Raw genomic sequence first — 16,909 nt, forward strand, 5'->3', positions numbered from 1 at the left:
GGAAATACCCCCCTTTATGTTTCATAGGAAAATCTGAGGCACAGTGGCACTATTTATTCTTTTTCTTTTGGTTAGCTTGGCTAAGGGTTTGTCAATATTGTCAATCTTTTCAAATAACCATCTCTTGTTTCATTTATCCTTTTTAGTATCTGTTTACTTTCTATTCCATTAATTTTAGCTTTGGTCTTTATTATTTTGGTCTTTATTATTTCTTTGCTTATACTAGTTTTGAAAATAGTTTGCTCTTATTTATCTAACACCTTGAAATGCAGATGATTTTTTTGAGATTAAAGTAGACACTCATTCCAATTGACTTTGTTCTTCTATCTGGCTTTGCCATGTTCCAGAGATTTGGGTATATTGTATTTCTGTTCTTGTTTGATTCTGAGGAATTTTAAATTTCTCCTCTGATTTCTTCAATGATCCACTCACCATTCAAAAGTGGATTGTTCAGTCTCCATTTGTTTGTTTAGTTTCTATGTTTTTTCTTGCTGTTGACTGTTAACTTCACTCCATTATGATCTGCTAAATTGCAAGGAATTATTTCATCTTTTTTTTATATCTGTTAAGACTTACTTTGTGGCCTAGATTATGATCTATTTTGATAAAGATTATATGAATAGCTGAAAACAAAGCATATTTAGCTGTTGTTGGATGAAATATTCTGAAGATACCTGTTATGTCCATTTGATTTAAATTATGTTTTAACTCTAGTGTCTTTGCTGATTTTATGACTAAATTACCTATCTATTTGTGATTGAGGTGTACTGAAATCACCCAGTTTTACTTTATTGGAATCTGTCTGAGATTTTATGTCAAATAACATTTGTTTTATGTAATTAGGTGCACCTATATTGAGGGCATAAATATTTACTGTTGTTGTATTTTCTTGTCAGATTGTTTCATTTGCCAGTATATAATGATCTTCTTTGGCTCTTCTAATTTTGGTTTGAAGTTTTCCTTGTCAGATTTAGGAGATCCTCCTGCTTGCTTGCAATTTCTATTGCATGGAATATCCTTTCTGTCTTTATACTTTCAGCCTGTGGATGTTTTTTCCTATGAGATGTGTTTCTTGCAGATATCATAGATTTGGGTCTTGTTTTTTAATCTAGTCTGACAGTCTATGTCTTTTAATTGAGAATTTAGACCATTTACATTCAGTGTTATTGTAGATAGGTCTGTATCACTTCCTGTCATTTTGATTTATTTGCAACGGTTGCTTCAATCCTAATTGCTTATCTATTCTGATGAAACCTATCCTTTCCTGAGCTCTTGTGTTAGTCATGAACTCCTTTACTTTATGTTTACCTTGGGAGGTTTTTATTTCTTCTACGATTCTGAAGGAGACTTTTGCTGGATATAGAAATCTTGATTGGCAGGGGGTTTTGTGTGTGTGTGTGTGTGTGTGTGTGTGTGTGTGTGTGTTTGTTTTTGTTTTTCTTCTTCTTTCAGGTCTTGAAATACATCATTCCAACCCCTCCTGGACTTAAGGATTTCATCAGAGAAATTTTCTGTTATTTTCATTTAAATATAACCTGGCTATCTCTCTTGTAGCTTCTAAACTTATTTCTTTTTTTCCTGGAATTTTGGCATTGTAATTATAATGTATAATGGGGAGGCTCTTTTCTGGTCTTGTCTATCTGTGATCCTAAATTCCTCCAGTATCTGGATATCCATCTCAACCCCAAGGTGTGGAATATTCTCTGCTATTAGTTCACTGAATAAGCTGCCAGTGTTGACCTGTATCTCAGCTCCTTTCTCAGTACCCGTGAGCCTGACGTTTGGTCTCTTAATGTTGTCCCATCTATTCTCATCTATTCTGATCATAGTTTCTTATTATTTTCTTTAATACCATCTGAATGTTCAAGTCTGTCTACCTTGTCCTCAAGCTCCAAGATGATCTTCTACTTAATCTAATCTGTTGGCAAGACTTTCAACTGAGTTTTTTACTTGACTTGTTATGGCTTTCATTCCCAAGGCTTCTGATTGTTTCTTTTTCAGAATCTCTGTCTCTGTACTGAAATGCTCATTCATATCCTGTTTTTGCTCTCTGGGTTCATTCCTGAGATCTTCTTTTAATTCACAGGTCAGTCATTTTAACAATCAGCTTTTCAAATTCACCATCCAGCATTTCATCACTTCAGTATCTGTGGATTGAGTGATTGGGGGTTATAAACTTTTGGAAATGTCTCAGGGGTTTGTTTCCTCACGGTTTTGGACATTCTCTGTTGTGATGTTCCTCCTCTTCTTATTTAGGAAGCAGTTATTTCTTTATCATAAACTCTGAGCTGAGTTTATTTCTTAGCTTCAAAGCATCCAATCAGTGTAATGAAGGTGCTTAGTTGTACCACTAGCCCGGCTTTGAGAAAAGAGAATAAGTGACAGTGGAAACCTAAGAGCAGAAATTATAGCATCATACATTTAGAAACGTCATAATTCTACAACTCTACTAACCAATGAGAAAAGGGGGTTAGAAAGAGTACAGAACAGGTTGCAGAGTTAGGCATTAATGGCTGCACACTTAATGCTAAATTATATTGGAAGAAGGGAGAAAGGCAAGAAAGAGTGAGAGGGAATGGAAACAGATAAAGTGAGGAGAGGAGAAGGATAAAGAGAAGGGAACACGAGTGGATGAGAAAGAAGAAGATTTGTCAAGAAAAACACTCAAATTAATTGAAAAACTACACAAAATTGGATGGACCTATGAAACAACAAATAGTAAAGCAAGACACAAGAAAATACTTTATACAATCATCTCTAATGCAACAACAATAGTTAAAAAAAAAACCATTTAGCTTTCTCCTTGCCGAGGTGTTTGAAAATGGAGAGACTCCTCTGCGAGGTTTTGGTTTTAGGGTCCCTAAGCTAAAAGGTGGTTTGTGACACAATTAAGTTGCTGTTTGTTCTCTGTCAGCTCTGACCCAAACTGGGCCGTCTTGCTGGGGAGTCTGTGTGCTGAAGGGGAGGGTAGTTCTAGCAGGCCCTGCGGTCAGCCCAGTCCCTCCAGTGGCCTGTGTACTGATCAGGACTGTTCTGCACCCTCAGTCCCAAGAGGGCTAGTCCGTGTGCTGGGGAGAGTGTGTGGGAAGTGCCCAGGTGGCACCAGCAGACCCTTCGCACACTTTCAGGCCTGGGGGCGGTGGTCAGCCTGCCAGGGGGTGCTTCAGGCAGCAGCTTCCCACAGGACTCCAACCCCACCCACCACCATACCTTGTCAGCCTTGCCCCTTGTTCAAATAAAAACACCCTTTTCTTTTCTCTTCTTTGAAGACTGATCCATGGCAATGGTGACTCCTGTCACCACCCAGTATCGCTCCTGAGCCCAGATTGACTCATGGCTTGAGCACCCACTGATCCAGTGAGAAGTAAAGCCTGGGTGGCCACTGGGTCTTGGGTGCAAGAAAAGACCAAGACAGTGGAGGGAGGGAGGGAGGAGTTAGGGAGGGAGGGAGGGAGGGAGGAGTGAGTGATTGAGGGAGGGAGGGAGGGAGGGAAGGAAGGGAGGGAGGGAGGAGTTAGGGAGGGATGGAGGGAGGGAGGAGTGAGGGAGGGAGGGAGGGAGGGAAGGAAGGGAGGGAGGGAGGAGGGGAAGAGAAGGAAAGCTACAAGATTTCTAATTTTCTGGGCAGAAAGTTGAAACCACGAAGCTTTCTCAGGTGGTGTTGCCTCTCCACTTTCACAAGAGCTGGTGGGACGGGCCAGGTCTCTCCTGCACCTGCTCACTTTTCGGGGTCACAGTGTCTTTTCTGCTGAGATTGTGATTTTGCTGGACAGAAGAGCCTGCTTTTCTTAAATTCCCTGGGAAACTTTCTTTTAGCTTATGGGAGCAAAGATTCCCCTCCCTCTGGGCCACGATGTGCCGGCTCTGGTGCACTCTAGTTTTTTTTGTTTTTATTAATTCTCTTTCTAATCCAAAAACTGGTATTTCTGGGTTTCAACTGGTTGCTGGCTCTTGGCGTTGCCTTCCGGCACTTTCCCACAATCCCTCTGTATCATCCTGCAGCTACAGAACCATGTCTTGACTCAGCCTCAGAGAGCAGCTCCATTACCGTAGGTTCCTTTAGCCTGCCATTTTTCTGAATTTCTAGTGTTTTGGTTTACAGTGAAGTCTGTAATATAGTTTGAGTTAATGTTTGAAAGAGTTTAAGTTCTGTCTCTAGATAAATTAACTGTTTTTTTTTTTTCTCCCTGTGTTTTGGTTAGTTTTTTTTTTCATTGCTGTGACCAAAAGACCCAACAAGAAAGATGGAGAGAAGGAAAAGTTTATCTTGGCTCACGGTTTCAGAGGTTCAGTTCATGATCAGCCTATTCCCTAGCTCTGGGCCCAAGATGAAGCCCATCATGGTGGAAGGAATGACAGAGGACAGCAGCTCAGGACATGGCAACAGGAAGAGGGAGAGAGCTCCACTCCCCAGAGACAAAATATAAACCCCAAAGGCACACCCCCAGTGGCCTACCTCCTCCAGCTACACCCCGCCTATCTACAGTGACCTCTCAACTAATCCATATCAGTGAATTAATCCACTGATTAGGTTACAGTTTTCATAACCTAATCATTCCACCTCTGAATATCTTGCATTGTCTTACATGTGAGTTTTTTTTTTTGGGGGGGGGGGGCCTCATATCCTATCCATAACAATACAGATGTTCATACTGTCTTTTCTCTTGTGTTTCCTTGGCTTCTTGCTAAAATTCAGTTGACAATGTTTGTATGGATCTGTTTCTGGGCTCTCTGTCCTGTTCCATTGATCTATTTGTCATTCTTGACTAATACCACAGTGTCTTGATTGCTACAGCTTTGTGGTAACTCCTGAAGTTGAATTGAGACAATTCTCCAAATTCTTCTTTCAGTATTGTGTTAGCTACTCTGGATCTTTTCCCCCCAACCAGATAAGCTTTAGAAAAAGTTGGCCAATACTACATAACTTGGAAGGATTTTGATTGATTTTGCATTGACTCTAGAGATCAATTTGGAAAGAACTGACATCTTGACCACATTGAGTTTTCCTATCCATAAACATGGAATACCTTGGAATTCCTTGTATACCTTCTCCATATTTAGTTCTTTGATTTTCTTCATCAGACTTTAATAGATTTCCTCCTATAGATCTTGTATATGCTTTGTTGGATTTATACCTATATGTTTCATTTGGGGGGATGCTAACGCAAGTGGTATTGTAGTTTAATTTTCAACTCTACACTTTCATTGCAAATATATAGGAAAGTGATTGAATTTTGTGTATTAAACTTGTAACTTGCAACGTTACTATAATTGCTTATTAGTTCAAGGAAGGTTTTTTTTTTTTGGTTGTTGATTCTTTCAGATTTTCTTAAGAGATAATCATGAGTCTGTGAACAAATGTAGTTTTATTTCTTCTTTGCCAATATGAATACCTTTTCTTCTATTATTGTATTGAGCAAGACATTGGGACTTCTAGTATGATATTGGAAAGGATGGTGAGAAGGGTCATCCTTGCCTTGTTCTGGATCTTACTGGAAAAACTTTGGTTTTTCACTTTTAGTTATAATATTAGCTGTAGGTTTTTAGTGTAGGATCTTCCCTTCTATCCCTAGTTTATTGAGAGATTTTTTTTAAAAAATCATGTAGGGTGTTGGATTTTGTCAAATACTTTTTCTGTATCTATTGATATTGTCATATGATTTTTTTCTTCTTTAACTTGTTAATGTAATAAATACTATATGGATTCTTAATTTTGTGCCAACTTTAAACATCTGAAATAAATCCCTCAGTTGTGACGTATACATTTTTATACATTGTTGAATCTGATTTGATAATATTTTTGGATTTTTGCATATATGTTCATCAGAGATACTGTTCTATGGTTTTCCTATAATATCTTTGCCAGGTTTTGGTATTACGGTAATGCTGGCTTCATAGAATGAATCAGGAAGTATTCTCTTTGATTCTATCTTCTGAAAGACATTTTAGAAAGTTAGTATAAATTTTCCTCAAAGAATTGTAATGCATTCCACTGCTGTTGTGTATTTAAAAAAATAATAGTAAAATTAAAAAAAAACTTGAAGCTTTCTGAAAAAAAAAAAAAGAAAAGAAATCAGTGAACCCATCTGGGCCGGGTGCATTCTTTTGAGAAGGTTATTAACCATTGATTCAATTTCTTTACTGGGTAGGCCTATTCAGATCATTTATTTCTTCTCATGTGAGTTTTAGCAGATTGGGTCTTTCAGGGAATTGGTCCATTGTGTCATGTAGGTTTATCAAATTCATGGGCATAGAGTTGTTCACAGTATTCCCTTATCATATTTTTAATGTTCATGGGATCAGTGATTCTCTTTCATTTTTACTTGTGATTTTTGTCCCTCTACTGCTCATCTTCCTTAGCCTTGCTAATAGCTCAACAGTTCTGTTAATATTTTGGTTTCACTGATTTTCTCTATTGATTCCGTGCTTTCAATTTCACTGATTTCTCTTCTCATTTTCTGTCTTTATTTCTGCTTACTTTAGGTTAATTTGCTCTTTTCTTTTTCTAGTGTCTTAAGGTAGAAGCTTAGATTACTGATCTTAGACCTTTCTTCTTTTTAAATATATGCCTATTTTGGTCTCTTCTGTGTACACTGATAAGAATGAAGTTTTTCCTCTCCATTTTAATTTCCTCTTGGCTACGAAGAGCCCTGCACAGTTGTCCGGGGTTAGCATTCGGTGTGTCCTCACTACGGTAGAATCTTTTTAGGTGTCTGGAGCCTAGGTTTGTCCCGGGGGGTTGGGTGGTTTTAATCAGCCCCTGGCATTTCTAGTGCCATGTGGGGACCCACACAGATGGCTCTAGGGGCTGCAAGTTTCCCGGGCAGGAGCCAGATTGAAGTGCTAGCAAGTATTTATAGGAATTAGGTGAATTGACCCTTTTATTTAATTTAACAGTAAATATACGACTTGTTCTATGTGCTGGCGGAGGCCAGCTGTGTACCGTAGACACCACCTGGTGGTGCTCAGCTTTGGCAGCATGTTGGAATCACTGTGGGACCATCACCACCCCCTCCTCCAGCTTCTGATGGGACTGTCCTGGGCTGTGGCCTGGGCGTGGGGTTGCCGAATTCCCCTCAGGTGGTTTGGGCGTTGGCCTTGCTATTTCAGGCACTTTCTGTCATAACCCTTCCTTCATCCACCCAGAACCAACATATTATTAAAAAAAAAAAAATAGAAACAAGGGGTTAATGTTAAGGCAATACCCCAAGAATACTGCTCTCACTCTGAGTTTCTAAGTGCCCCAGATTCTAAATACTTAGCAATGCATCACCCAGGGTGTCTTTTTTGGGTCAGAAATTCCAGGGAGTTTCCAGAGAATTAAACAACTTTCTCTATGAGAAGGTGCTGGGAAGTCTTGCGGAAAAGATCTGTTTCCATACTCATCCAGTGGATTTCATCATTGGTGAGGCTGGATGCCCACGGAGCAGGGGCCTCTGCAGCTCAGGAATTCTCTTCCTGCTCCAGGGCTTACAGAGAAAGGTGAAGGGAAAGCATGTAGGGGAAAATATCCTCATTTCCAAGCTTCTGCTGTTACCTTGAGCTGCTCATTGGTAGAGCCCTGAGAACGTGGCTTGCACTTCTCAGAGCACCTTGGGTGAGCTTTGCAGTGCATACACCTCAGAGAGAGGATGAGCTCCTGACAACTCATGTGAATGCTGGTGGAGAGGAATCTCCTAAAGTTGCAGAAGGAGGCCAGGCAGGGCACTTGGGCGTCCTGGCTTGTGAGGGCTCCATGGGTCCAGCCAGGCATCCACTTCCCACCTCCCACTTTTCAAAGGAGCAAAGCTGAGCTGCTCTCAGGTGAGCTGGTAGAGCAATAAAAGTCACCGACTCTAGGGAGAGGTGGCTTATGGTCCCCAGGGACCACAGTACAGGCCAGTGAGCAGAACAGGGTGCTAACCCTTCTTCTACCTCCCATTTGTATATTCAGGAAAAGTTCATGGGGTACACACTGTGCTCGACTCTAGAACTGAAAGCCCAGGAACACGGAGCACAGCCCTCCTGTCTCAGCCAGGCCCACCCTGTGAGGGCAGCATATATGCATGCTCTGGGGCCGGCCTGGGAGGAGTGGAGGGAGAGAGGCCACCTGGAGGTTCTGTCATCGAGGCTGAGGCTGAGCCAGGTTCTCAGGTAGAAGCACTTCCAGCCAGACAACAACTGTGCCTGTAGGTGAGAAGGGCACAGGAGTCCTTAGACCCCAGCGGTCCAGTGCAGGGAGGCTGGGCAGAAGCTTCTGTGAGGGAGGGAATGGAATCTGAGAGGTGTGGTAGCCCCTGGTTGCAGAGTTTGGAGAAGGCTGTGCCCCAGTGTGGTCAGGATGGAAGGAACAAGGTGGACAGGGTCCACGGAGCAGTGTGCTGGGACATTCAGGGCTCTGTCTCCGAGGGGTGGGCAGATGAAATGGACTAAATGGACCAGCTGCACTTAGTGACCAGGGTCTTGGTAGACAGCATCTCTGAAGTCTGGGATTCCTGAGTCCAGAAAGGCCTTTGCCTTTGGGCCGATTCAGATGGTGGCTCTGGATACAGCGTGTTTTCTTTTCTTCTGTCTATGGGACATGCTCAATTTTCTGTTTGCTTCCCGAACAGATCCGGACGAAGGACAGGGTCTTTGACAGTATCAGCCACCTCATCAGCCACCACCTTGAAAGCAGCCTGCCCATCGTCTCTGCCGGGAGCGAACTCTGCCTCCAGCAACCAGTGGAGAGGAAACAGTGAGCTGGCCCCGCCCTCTTCCAACACCTGCACCAGGTCTGGAGGACCTGGGCGACAGTCTCCCGCTCCAGGAACTGGGGTGGCTGCCTGAGGGCACAGAGCCTTCTTCAAAAGCCCCCAAAGGCAGGTTTCCTTCAAGTTCAAGTTTCATAAACTTGTTCCCAATTTCTCATATGCATATTAAAGGTGTACATACCTATACATCCTGTATAAATTATCCCTCTATATTTATATTTTTTAAGACTAAGAAAGATGTAAGACTAATGTTCTGTGCTGTATGTTTTTAATGAAAAAAAAAAAAGTTTGACTGTAGTTGTCCAGGCAAAAAATTTAACTCAACTGACCTATTCCACTGGGAAATTTCACTAGGAAGGTGTAACCTGCAGTTTTACTTAATAAGCACAATACAAAGGCAAGCAGGAGGTTTGATAATAAACACAGAATTGTAATAGAATAAGGCAGCAAGCTGCCAAAAGAGCGTCTAACCCTGCATTTGAAGTACTATTATGAACTTGGCTCTGAGACTAGATGGGCTGGCTGAGTCGGCCTCCTCCTTCCACTTCCTGGGAGATGCCTTCCCTGCTCCTTGTACCGCGGGGCTCTGTGTGCACAGGGTTTCCACCACAGGACCACCTGCTGCAGCTTGACCATACAGCAGGAGATGCTTCAGCTCCTCTGGGTTCTGCTGGGCATGGGCACCTGTCACCCTTGAGCCCAGTTATGTACAGGAATTCATGTAAGGCCAAATATGGCACAAACTTAACATCATGCATCAAGACTGGCAGGTGAGGCTCTTGTTCTCCTCCCCTCATGATCAAATGAGGATGTGTGGAAGACAGCGGAGGCAAATTCTTAGCCAGTAAGTGGGTTGATCACAGGCTGCGTGTAACAGCTGCAGGTGAAACAGCCCCACACCCACCCTTTGTCTTCAATAGAGGGAAAAACGTGTCTCAGAGTTGCGGGGAGGGCAGATGCATGCAAGTGTGCAGAGTCCAGCCCTGGACCCGCTCACTGGCCGGTCCTCCTGGGTCTGGATGGGCTCAGGAGGAGGTTCCACCCCTGGAGTGAGGGATGGTGACCACCTGGCTGCCCCACAAGGCTTCCCAGAGGCTCAGAGGACAGGGTGAGTGCCCCAGGCCACAGCTTTTCGTCCTGACTCTCTTCCTTCCAGATCAAATGCTGTCATTTTCTGATAGATCCTTTGGTGTTGGGAAGTTGGCAATGCTTATGACTTTTAAAAAATATTGGGGCTGAGATTGCCCTGTGGTCTTTTCAAACATAGTTGGATGATTCCGTCATTGGTTGGTACCTCCTCCAATGTCACCCTGGTCTCGGTGAGGTCCTGTTAGCACATGTCATCCCTGGCCAGTCGAACTGAATGATTCTCTGTTCATAACCGAGAGCTGGGTCATGTAAAACGAGATGCTTGGAGAAGAATTAAGAGGACACTTAAATATATCTGGTGAGTCATGTTTTGTGAAGTTCTAATGCTGAGTATGTGAACTCCACTTCTGCTTTGGGGACGTGTGGAGTTAATAGATGAGGATGGGTTGGGTGAGCTCAAAACTTCATATATGCAGTCTTCTTTGGAGGTTTTGTCCTTGAAGGGTCCCAGGAATCCAAGCTGATGGCTGAGTTAGTCTTCTAGAATGTTCTGTGGTGGATGGGAACTCTGGAGAGCCTGGCACTAATGTAGACCACCTGGCACTTCCTACACTGTTGATTTCAGGCACAGCCTGGACACGCCGCTCCATGTCATCCAGTGGCAGTGGCACTGACAAAGTGGCTGGTAGCAGCTGCTCAGGCTCCTGCCGTGTGACCACATAGGCTTTGGGGTAGCTCATGTCTGTCCCCTGGGAAGCTGTCCCCAGCACACACATATTCTGTTCTGATCCTCCTGTGTGAGCATCTACTATACATAAAAATGTTGTGAAATTATCTTCTTTGAACATTCTTTCATCTCCTACTTGTGAAAGGCCCAAATCTTCATTTTCAGCGGCACTAGCCCAATAGAAAACCAAAGCTAAGAACCATTTTATTTTATTTTCCTCTTGGGGGAGTAAGAAGTCCATGGTTCTAGTAGCCCTCTTAGCTGAAGTCAGTGTTGGTTTAGTGGATGACAGACGGCATATATTTTTTTTCCTGCATGGAAATCAATTTATAAAATCCAAAGTATTGAGATAAAATCTTTTTACATTTCGCTATTAATTTAAAATACGTGATTTGGATTTCAGATGACAAGATTGGTTACACGGAAATAATGCCAAGTTAAAAAAAAAAAACAAAAACCCATTCCCTTTTAGCAACGGCATCTCAAAGCAGATTTGAGATGTGGCAAATGACAGGGATCTTCTCATCTCTGTTCCCTTCATTCTGTAAAGCTTGGTCGTGTGCCCACGGGTCATCGCATCTCTTCTGCCACATTCCTTCCAAGGAATGGGATGGGGCATTCGCAGGAGCCTCACTCCCACGTGGGCAACGGAGGCTGGCTCCAGGTCATGCAGCCAGCTGCCAACAGAGCTGTGCTGCTCAGCCGGTGTTTCCGGAGCTCTGCCGTGTGCCAGCCGGTGCTTGGAGCTTAGGATTTGGAGGCACACCTCATGGAGCCTCCTCCCTCCCCAGCCTGGGCTCTGCTTCCCCAGGAATCTCAGACTGCATTTCTGCCTGGGTGGGGCAGGGTGGCAGATCAGCACTCCTGGTGCATGACGGAGCTTTGACTCCCTGAGCACTGTAGCCACAGTCTGTGCCAGGCCACCCTGGGCCTGTGGGAGTAGGCCAGAGCCCTCTCCCCTTCTCGTGAGCACCTCCCGCCACCCCACCCAGAACTCTGCTTCTTCTGGGAGTGCCAGATGGGGTCTAGCAGTCCTAAAATGCCCTTCTCTGCTCTGGCACAGTGACCCTGGAGACCCATGCCCACCTCCTCCAACCTCTGCCCGCCTAGGTGAATAACCTGTGATTCACATGACGCCTCTGTCCCACTGAAACTGGCTGGGGCTCCCGTGGGGTGGCCATTGTGGTCCAAGTCAGCTTTGATTCAGGCTGTCCCTGAAGAGGCTCCCTGTAGCATCGGGTGAGCCGGCTGACAAATGACAGGGTCTCATGACTCAATCTTAAATCCCAAGCTTAAGTCACCATGGGTGGGGCTTCTGACATTTGCAGGACCACAGGTCGGGGTTCCTGCTCAACCCGCACGAGGGACTATTCTGTTTAAGGCCATCTTGGATGTTGGGGTAAACGGACCAAGGTCCCATTGGGCCATGTGTGATGGTGTCCTTGAGGCTTGCCTGGTGGCAGAGGGAGTCACAGACAATTTTTAATGAAGACAAAAACTGACAGGCCATGAGTGGACGTAAAGGCCCAGCTTGGAGGAAGGGACAGGCCCTTTGGGGAGTGAACCCAAGAACGGCCCATCAGTTTAGGGTCATTGTTGACACATGTCTGGCCTCCCTACCTCTCGAGGGTTCTGAAGATGCCCAGCTGCTGCAATGAAGCTTTTCTTCCTTGGATGACCCTATTATCTAAGTGAGGTTTAGGGCAGTTCCAGTTCTCATTTCCTCTGCAGCGGCTGCTACATGGACTCCAGTTGGGCTGAGTAGAAGCCTACACCACAGACATCTCGGGGGTAGTGCCAGCAGCAGGTGGACACCCCGTCTGTCCTCAGCCCCAGCATGTCCGGCATGACCTGGCCTTGGGCATATCAGTAGCTGGATTTCTCTGGGCCATGGCTAGCTCCACACCACCTAGTGGCTGCACAGAGTCCCCATGTGAAAGTGTCGGGAGTGACGAATGTGTAATGTGTCAGCAGATACTTGCTGAGATTCTTCATTCACAAAAGCGTACACCAGTTCTCTCTCAGTGGCCCAAGGTGGCATGCCATCTGTAAATCCCTTTCTGTGGATGGTGACAGCCAGATTGGAAGTGGGTAGGAGGATCTGGAAAGACTGCAAAATAGATCACTGCACCCGACAAGGCTTTGCGGTGGGTTTCAGAATAGCACTCTGGTTCTCGTGGAACTTCTGTTTTCTAAGAAAGGCAAAGAAGGAGAATCCCATCCCTGGGACAGTGAAAACCTAAACCTGGTGGCTTCTTACAGGATAACAAGGGAGCTTTACAGGATGGTCCAGTTGGAGGGGACCCATGTTTTGCAGATGAGGAAACTGGAGCTAGGGGTCCTTCTGGAAAATGGCCGTAGTCAGTGGATGAATCTAGGAAAGAACGCAGGACATACCAAGGTCCTCTGGGGCTGGCACATGAGGCTCAGCCCCATGAAAATGGCAAGAAGTGCTTCTGTCCTCCGGTTTTCCCTCCATGCGCCATGTCAGAAGGCACAAAGTCATTCAGATGGAAGGGGTGTGCTCCCGTTTCCTCTGACTTAGTTGGGGTTCTTTGGGAAGCAGAACCTGAAGAGGCTTTGAGCGTATCTAACTTATTTGGGAAATGATCTCAGCAGTAGTGGGGAAGGAAGATAGTAAGGTGGTATTGTCAAGTTCCCATGATTGTGGACATCACCCCTGGGAGGCCTGGGAGATACCTCAGAAGCGGCCCAGGGGAGGGGACAGAGGTGGAAAGTGGGCCTTTATTCACCAAGCCCATCATTGGTGGAAGGCTGTTTTTCGGGCCAGTTTCTGATCATCCCCGAGTACACCTGAGCACATTTTGCCATCTAGGAAGTCCTTGGGCAGAGACAGATGCTCTTAGTAAACAAACTTGGCATGAAAGGCAGGCATTGGAACCACCTGAACTTGCTGGTTCACCCACAAATTACCGCATCCTGCAGCCTGTGTCCGTCCCTGACTCAGTGGATCGGGACTGAGGCCTGAGCCTTTGCATTTCCAACATACAAGGTGATATTGGTGCAGCTGATTGTCTTTGAGAGTTTTTGTCATTTATTGGTGGCTTCCCCCCACCCTCTGTTTTATGATGAAGTCTTCATAGCCCCCTTTGTATCATAGTTCCCGGGGTCCATGCTGTGAATTCAAAAGCAGAGGATTAATAAGCACTTATAAACTCCTCGCCACCATTGCTGGTAGATAAAAATGCCATCTGCTAGCCACGATTTATTTATAATGGGGTTTACACATATTTATAAAGTTTGCAAGCAACAAATGCACAGTTTTAAAACTGGCATCTTTTATAGCAGTCAGAAAAAATTGCAACTTTATACCAGGACTTGTGAATGTGAATTGCACATGTATATTCACGTGTATAGATAGACACTTGTGTTGATTTAAACAGATATGCCTTTGTGTGTGCCTGTGTGTGTGCATGTGTACCCGCAGGCAGGTGGGTTCTCTGCTGAGCACCATCCGATTTCTCCCTGGGGTTTGTAACTAACAGACAACTTTGGTGGCAACCTAGCACACACGGAGCAGGAACAAAACACAGGACAGTGGGGTGGGAGGATGCCACTGTGGACCATGACAGAGGGACAAGAGGGAAGAGAAGACAGTGAGGGAAGCCTGAGGAGGGAGATGGCAGAAGTAGGACGAAAGGAAAGAGGAGAGGGAAGTCAAAGCAAGGGCAGACTCACAGGGCTCCCTGCAGTGCCACTGGAGGCTGTCCCCATGGCGGGCTGCTTTGGAATGCAGGCGTTCCCTGGCTGCAGCTGCATTTGATGGGCACAACCCCTTTTGTAAGCAGTCTTCTCACCCTCATTGGTGCATGAATTCCTAGGTGGCAGGCCCTGCACTGGGCTTGTGGAATAGAGAAGGAAATATACAGGGTTTCTGCCTGAGTTTCTAATCCAGTGGGAAATCAGCATGGGTACCCACGTGCACACACGTGCACACATGTACACACACACACATGAGGGTGTTGGAGTGTGACCAGCCTTGCATACTGGTGCATCCAAGTTCAACAGGACCTGGTCAGTCGGGGGCTGCTGGGAAGGCTTGGCCCATTGGGCATTGACATGGAATGTCAGAAGACACTTGCAACAGTGTTGGAAGGCAGGAGATAAGAGAGGCTCAGGACTCCCCTGGTGCAGGTGAGACACTGGCATCAGAAGGATGGGAGGGGAGGGGAGGGGAGAGGCTCCTAGACTCCCTTCTTTCTTCCTCACAGTGATCTCAGATGCCCTGAATAAATGAAGCCCGGACGTAAAATGCATAGGTGTTTCCCCAGGGCCTGGAGAAAGATTTTCACAGAAAAAAACCACAGGAAATGAAACAATCCTGTGTTCAAGTATCTATTTGGTTGTCTCACCTTGGACTGTTGTAGATAGAAAAATACACACTGGGGAGCAAGACCAGTCGCTCTGAGCTTTCGAGGTTATGAATTCACACACAAGTAGACATTTTTTTTTTTTTTTACTGCAACCAAAATCTCTTAACCACTGAAATCAAGCAGCAATTAACCAAGCAGAAATGAATGGACAAATCCATCTCTGAACAATGAGTTACATTTTTTTTTTTGTAACAACTATGTGTGAGTTGCAAGTGGAATGTTCTGTTCATTTGACTTTTGACTGTAACTTGTTCCAGAATATTGTGAAATTCAGTATGTGAATGTCTCTTTGTATTCAGAATTAAAACATTTGGTGTTTAAATCCCAGGGTTAGGAGACGATGCCATGTAAATTTTAATGTGTAATTATAAGATACTTATTACTTTTTAAAAAGCATTTGGCTGGCAAATTATACATATTGATAAGTGAGTGATTATTTGAAAAATTTGTTTCCATTAACTTTCGTGAAGCAAAAAGATATTACTGTCTGGTTGTGTGGCCAATTTGCCCTTCTGGCTCTGAGTTTGGAAAGGAATTGGCTTCTCCAACATCCCTGAGGAGCAGAAATACAAAACTAAAAGTTTTCTAATCTTTCTTCTCTGAAAAAACCATAAAGCCTAAGTTAATTGGCTGTTTGGGAGATCTGACAATTAACAGGCAACGGTAATTGTCTTAGGTTCCCTCCTCACCTTCAAGGAATCCAATTAACTTCTTCAGGAAACGATGCGGTTTCCAGTTAGACTCCATCACCACGCACGCGTCTGTCGCTTGCCTGTGCTTCTGGGCTCGCCTAGGGATATGGCGCAGCAGCCTGGATATCATCACTATGACCCCAGAGTGCAAGGTGACACACCTAATTCAGGCGGCGCTGCACTTCTCGTTATAATTGGTTATCAGAAAACGTGCCTTTCTTATTGGGATAGTGGTATGTGCATTTCTGATTACGCAGCAACCCCTTTGAATATTTGACTTAGATACTAAAAACATTTGGGCATCGAGGTTTTGCACTTGTAGATACAATTTAAAAGCATGGAACTGCCAATGTAATTAGACGTTTTCTATACCATGCACCTTGTTACATTTCTGTGAAAGGCTTGTAACCAGCGCAGAGTAACTATGGCTGAAGGGTTGAGCGAAACAACCATTTCTTAAAATAGTTCACTGTTTCAATGGCTATCAATGTAAAATAAAGGCTATTGAGAAAAGTCTCTTTCATTTGGATGATGGATCTTGTACTGCCTCATAAAAGAGAGGAGGGCAACTTGGAACCTTTTTTTCTTTTTTCCCCTAGAAAGTAGTACTCTCAGTTATTCCCCCTGGGAAGGAAAAACGGTGGCTAGGCAGAAGCCATTCTAGGAGGTTTATGTTAATTTTGCAATTTAGTGCCTAGTTTGCCTTGGACAGAACTGAAGGAGGATAGATGAGCCCAAGGGCTCCAGTCCTTAGTTGTGTAGGGGCACTACATTGTAAGTTGTAACAAGCATCACCACCAGAACACTTAGGTTCAATACCAGCTTCTCTTTCCATGGGACAGAAGGGAGAGGCTGAGCCTTACCATTTCTAGTGGAGATTCTGAACTACCCACTGCCTTTGCTTAAATAACAGCCAACCGAGCAGAAAGAAACTTCCCATCTGTCTGGGCTGGTCTTTATTGCAATGGGTCTTACAATCTCCTTCCCATCCAAAGAGCCCCCTGTGACGCTTCCTCAACACAGAAGAACCTGCCAGAATTGGTGCACACAGCATCTGGTCCACCAAAACTTCAATGAATAATGAGAATGGGCAAGTCTAGGGGGAAGAGGTGATCTGCGGTTCTAAGTGTTGTTTATCCCCAAGTTGCTGAGAAGCACAGGTACCAATGAGCAGCAGCCCAATCCCCGCACACCCCGAGGGGTGGCCCCGGTGAAAACAAGAAAACAATCCTGCCACTCGGGCTCCCCAAAACTGGTTTACGTGCGGCCTTTTGG

At 44.7% G+C, this 16,909-nt stretch overlaps 1 protein-coding gene across 2 annotated transcripts in view; it reads left to right on the forward strand.

Moving 5' to 3' along the window:
• The window catches only part of SHC3 (SHC adaptor protein 3), a 176,425-nt gene extending 162,748 nt beyond the window's left edge, over positions 1 to 13,677 (forward strand). For both annotated transcript variants that reach the window (XM_081263309.1, XM_081263310.1), the window contains exon 12: positions 8,592 to 13,677. In XM_081263309.1, coding sequence (XP_081119435.1) covers positions 8,592 to 8,720 — 129 coding nt within the window. In that variant the 3' untranslated portion in view covers positions 8,721 to 13,677. The remainder of the gene's footprint in view (positions 1 to 8,591) is intronic.
• The last annotated feature ends 3,232 nt before the right edge of the window (positions 13,678 to 16,909 follow it).

This window comes from Spermophilus citellus (genome assembly GCF_964194105.1).
Source record: "Spermophilus citellus genome assembly, chromosome: 12".
NCBI classification, from domain to species: domain Eukaryota; kingdom Metazoa; phylum Chordata; class Mammalia; order Rodentia; family Sciuridae; genus Spermophilus; species Spermophilus citellus.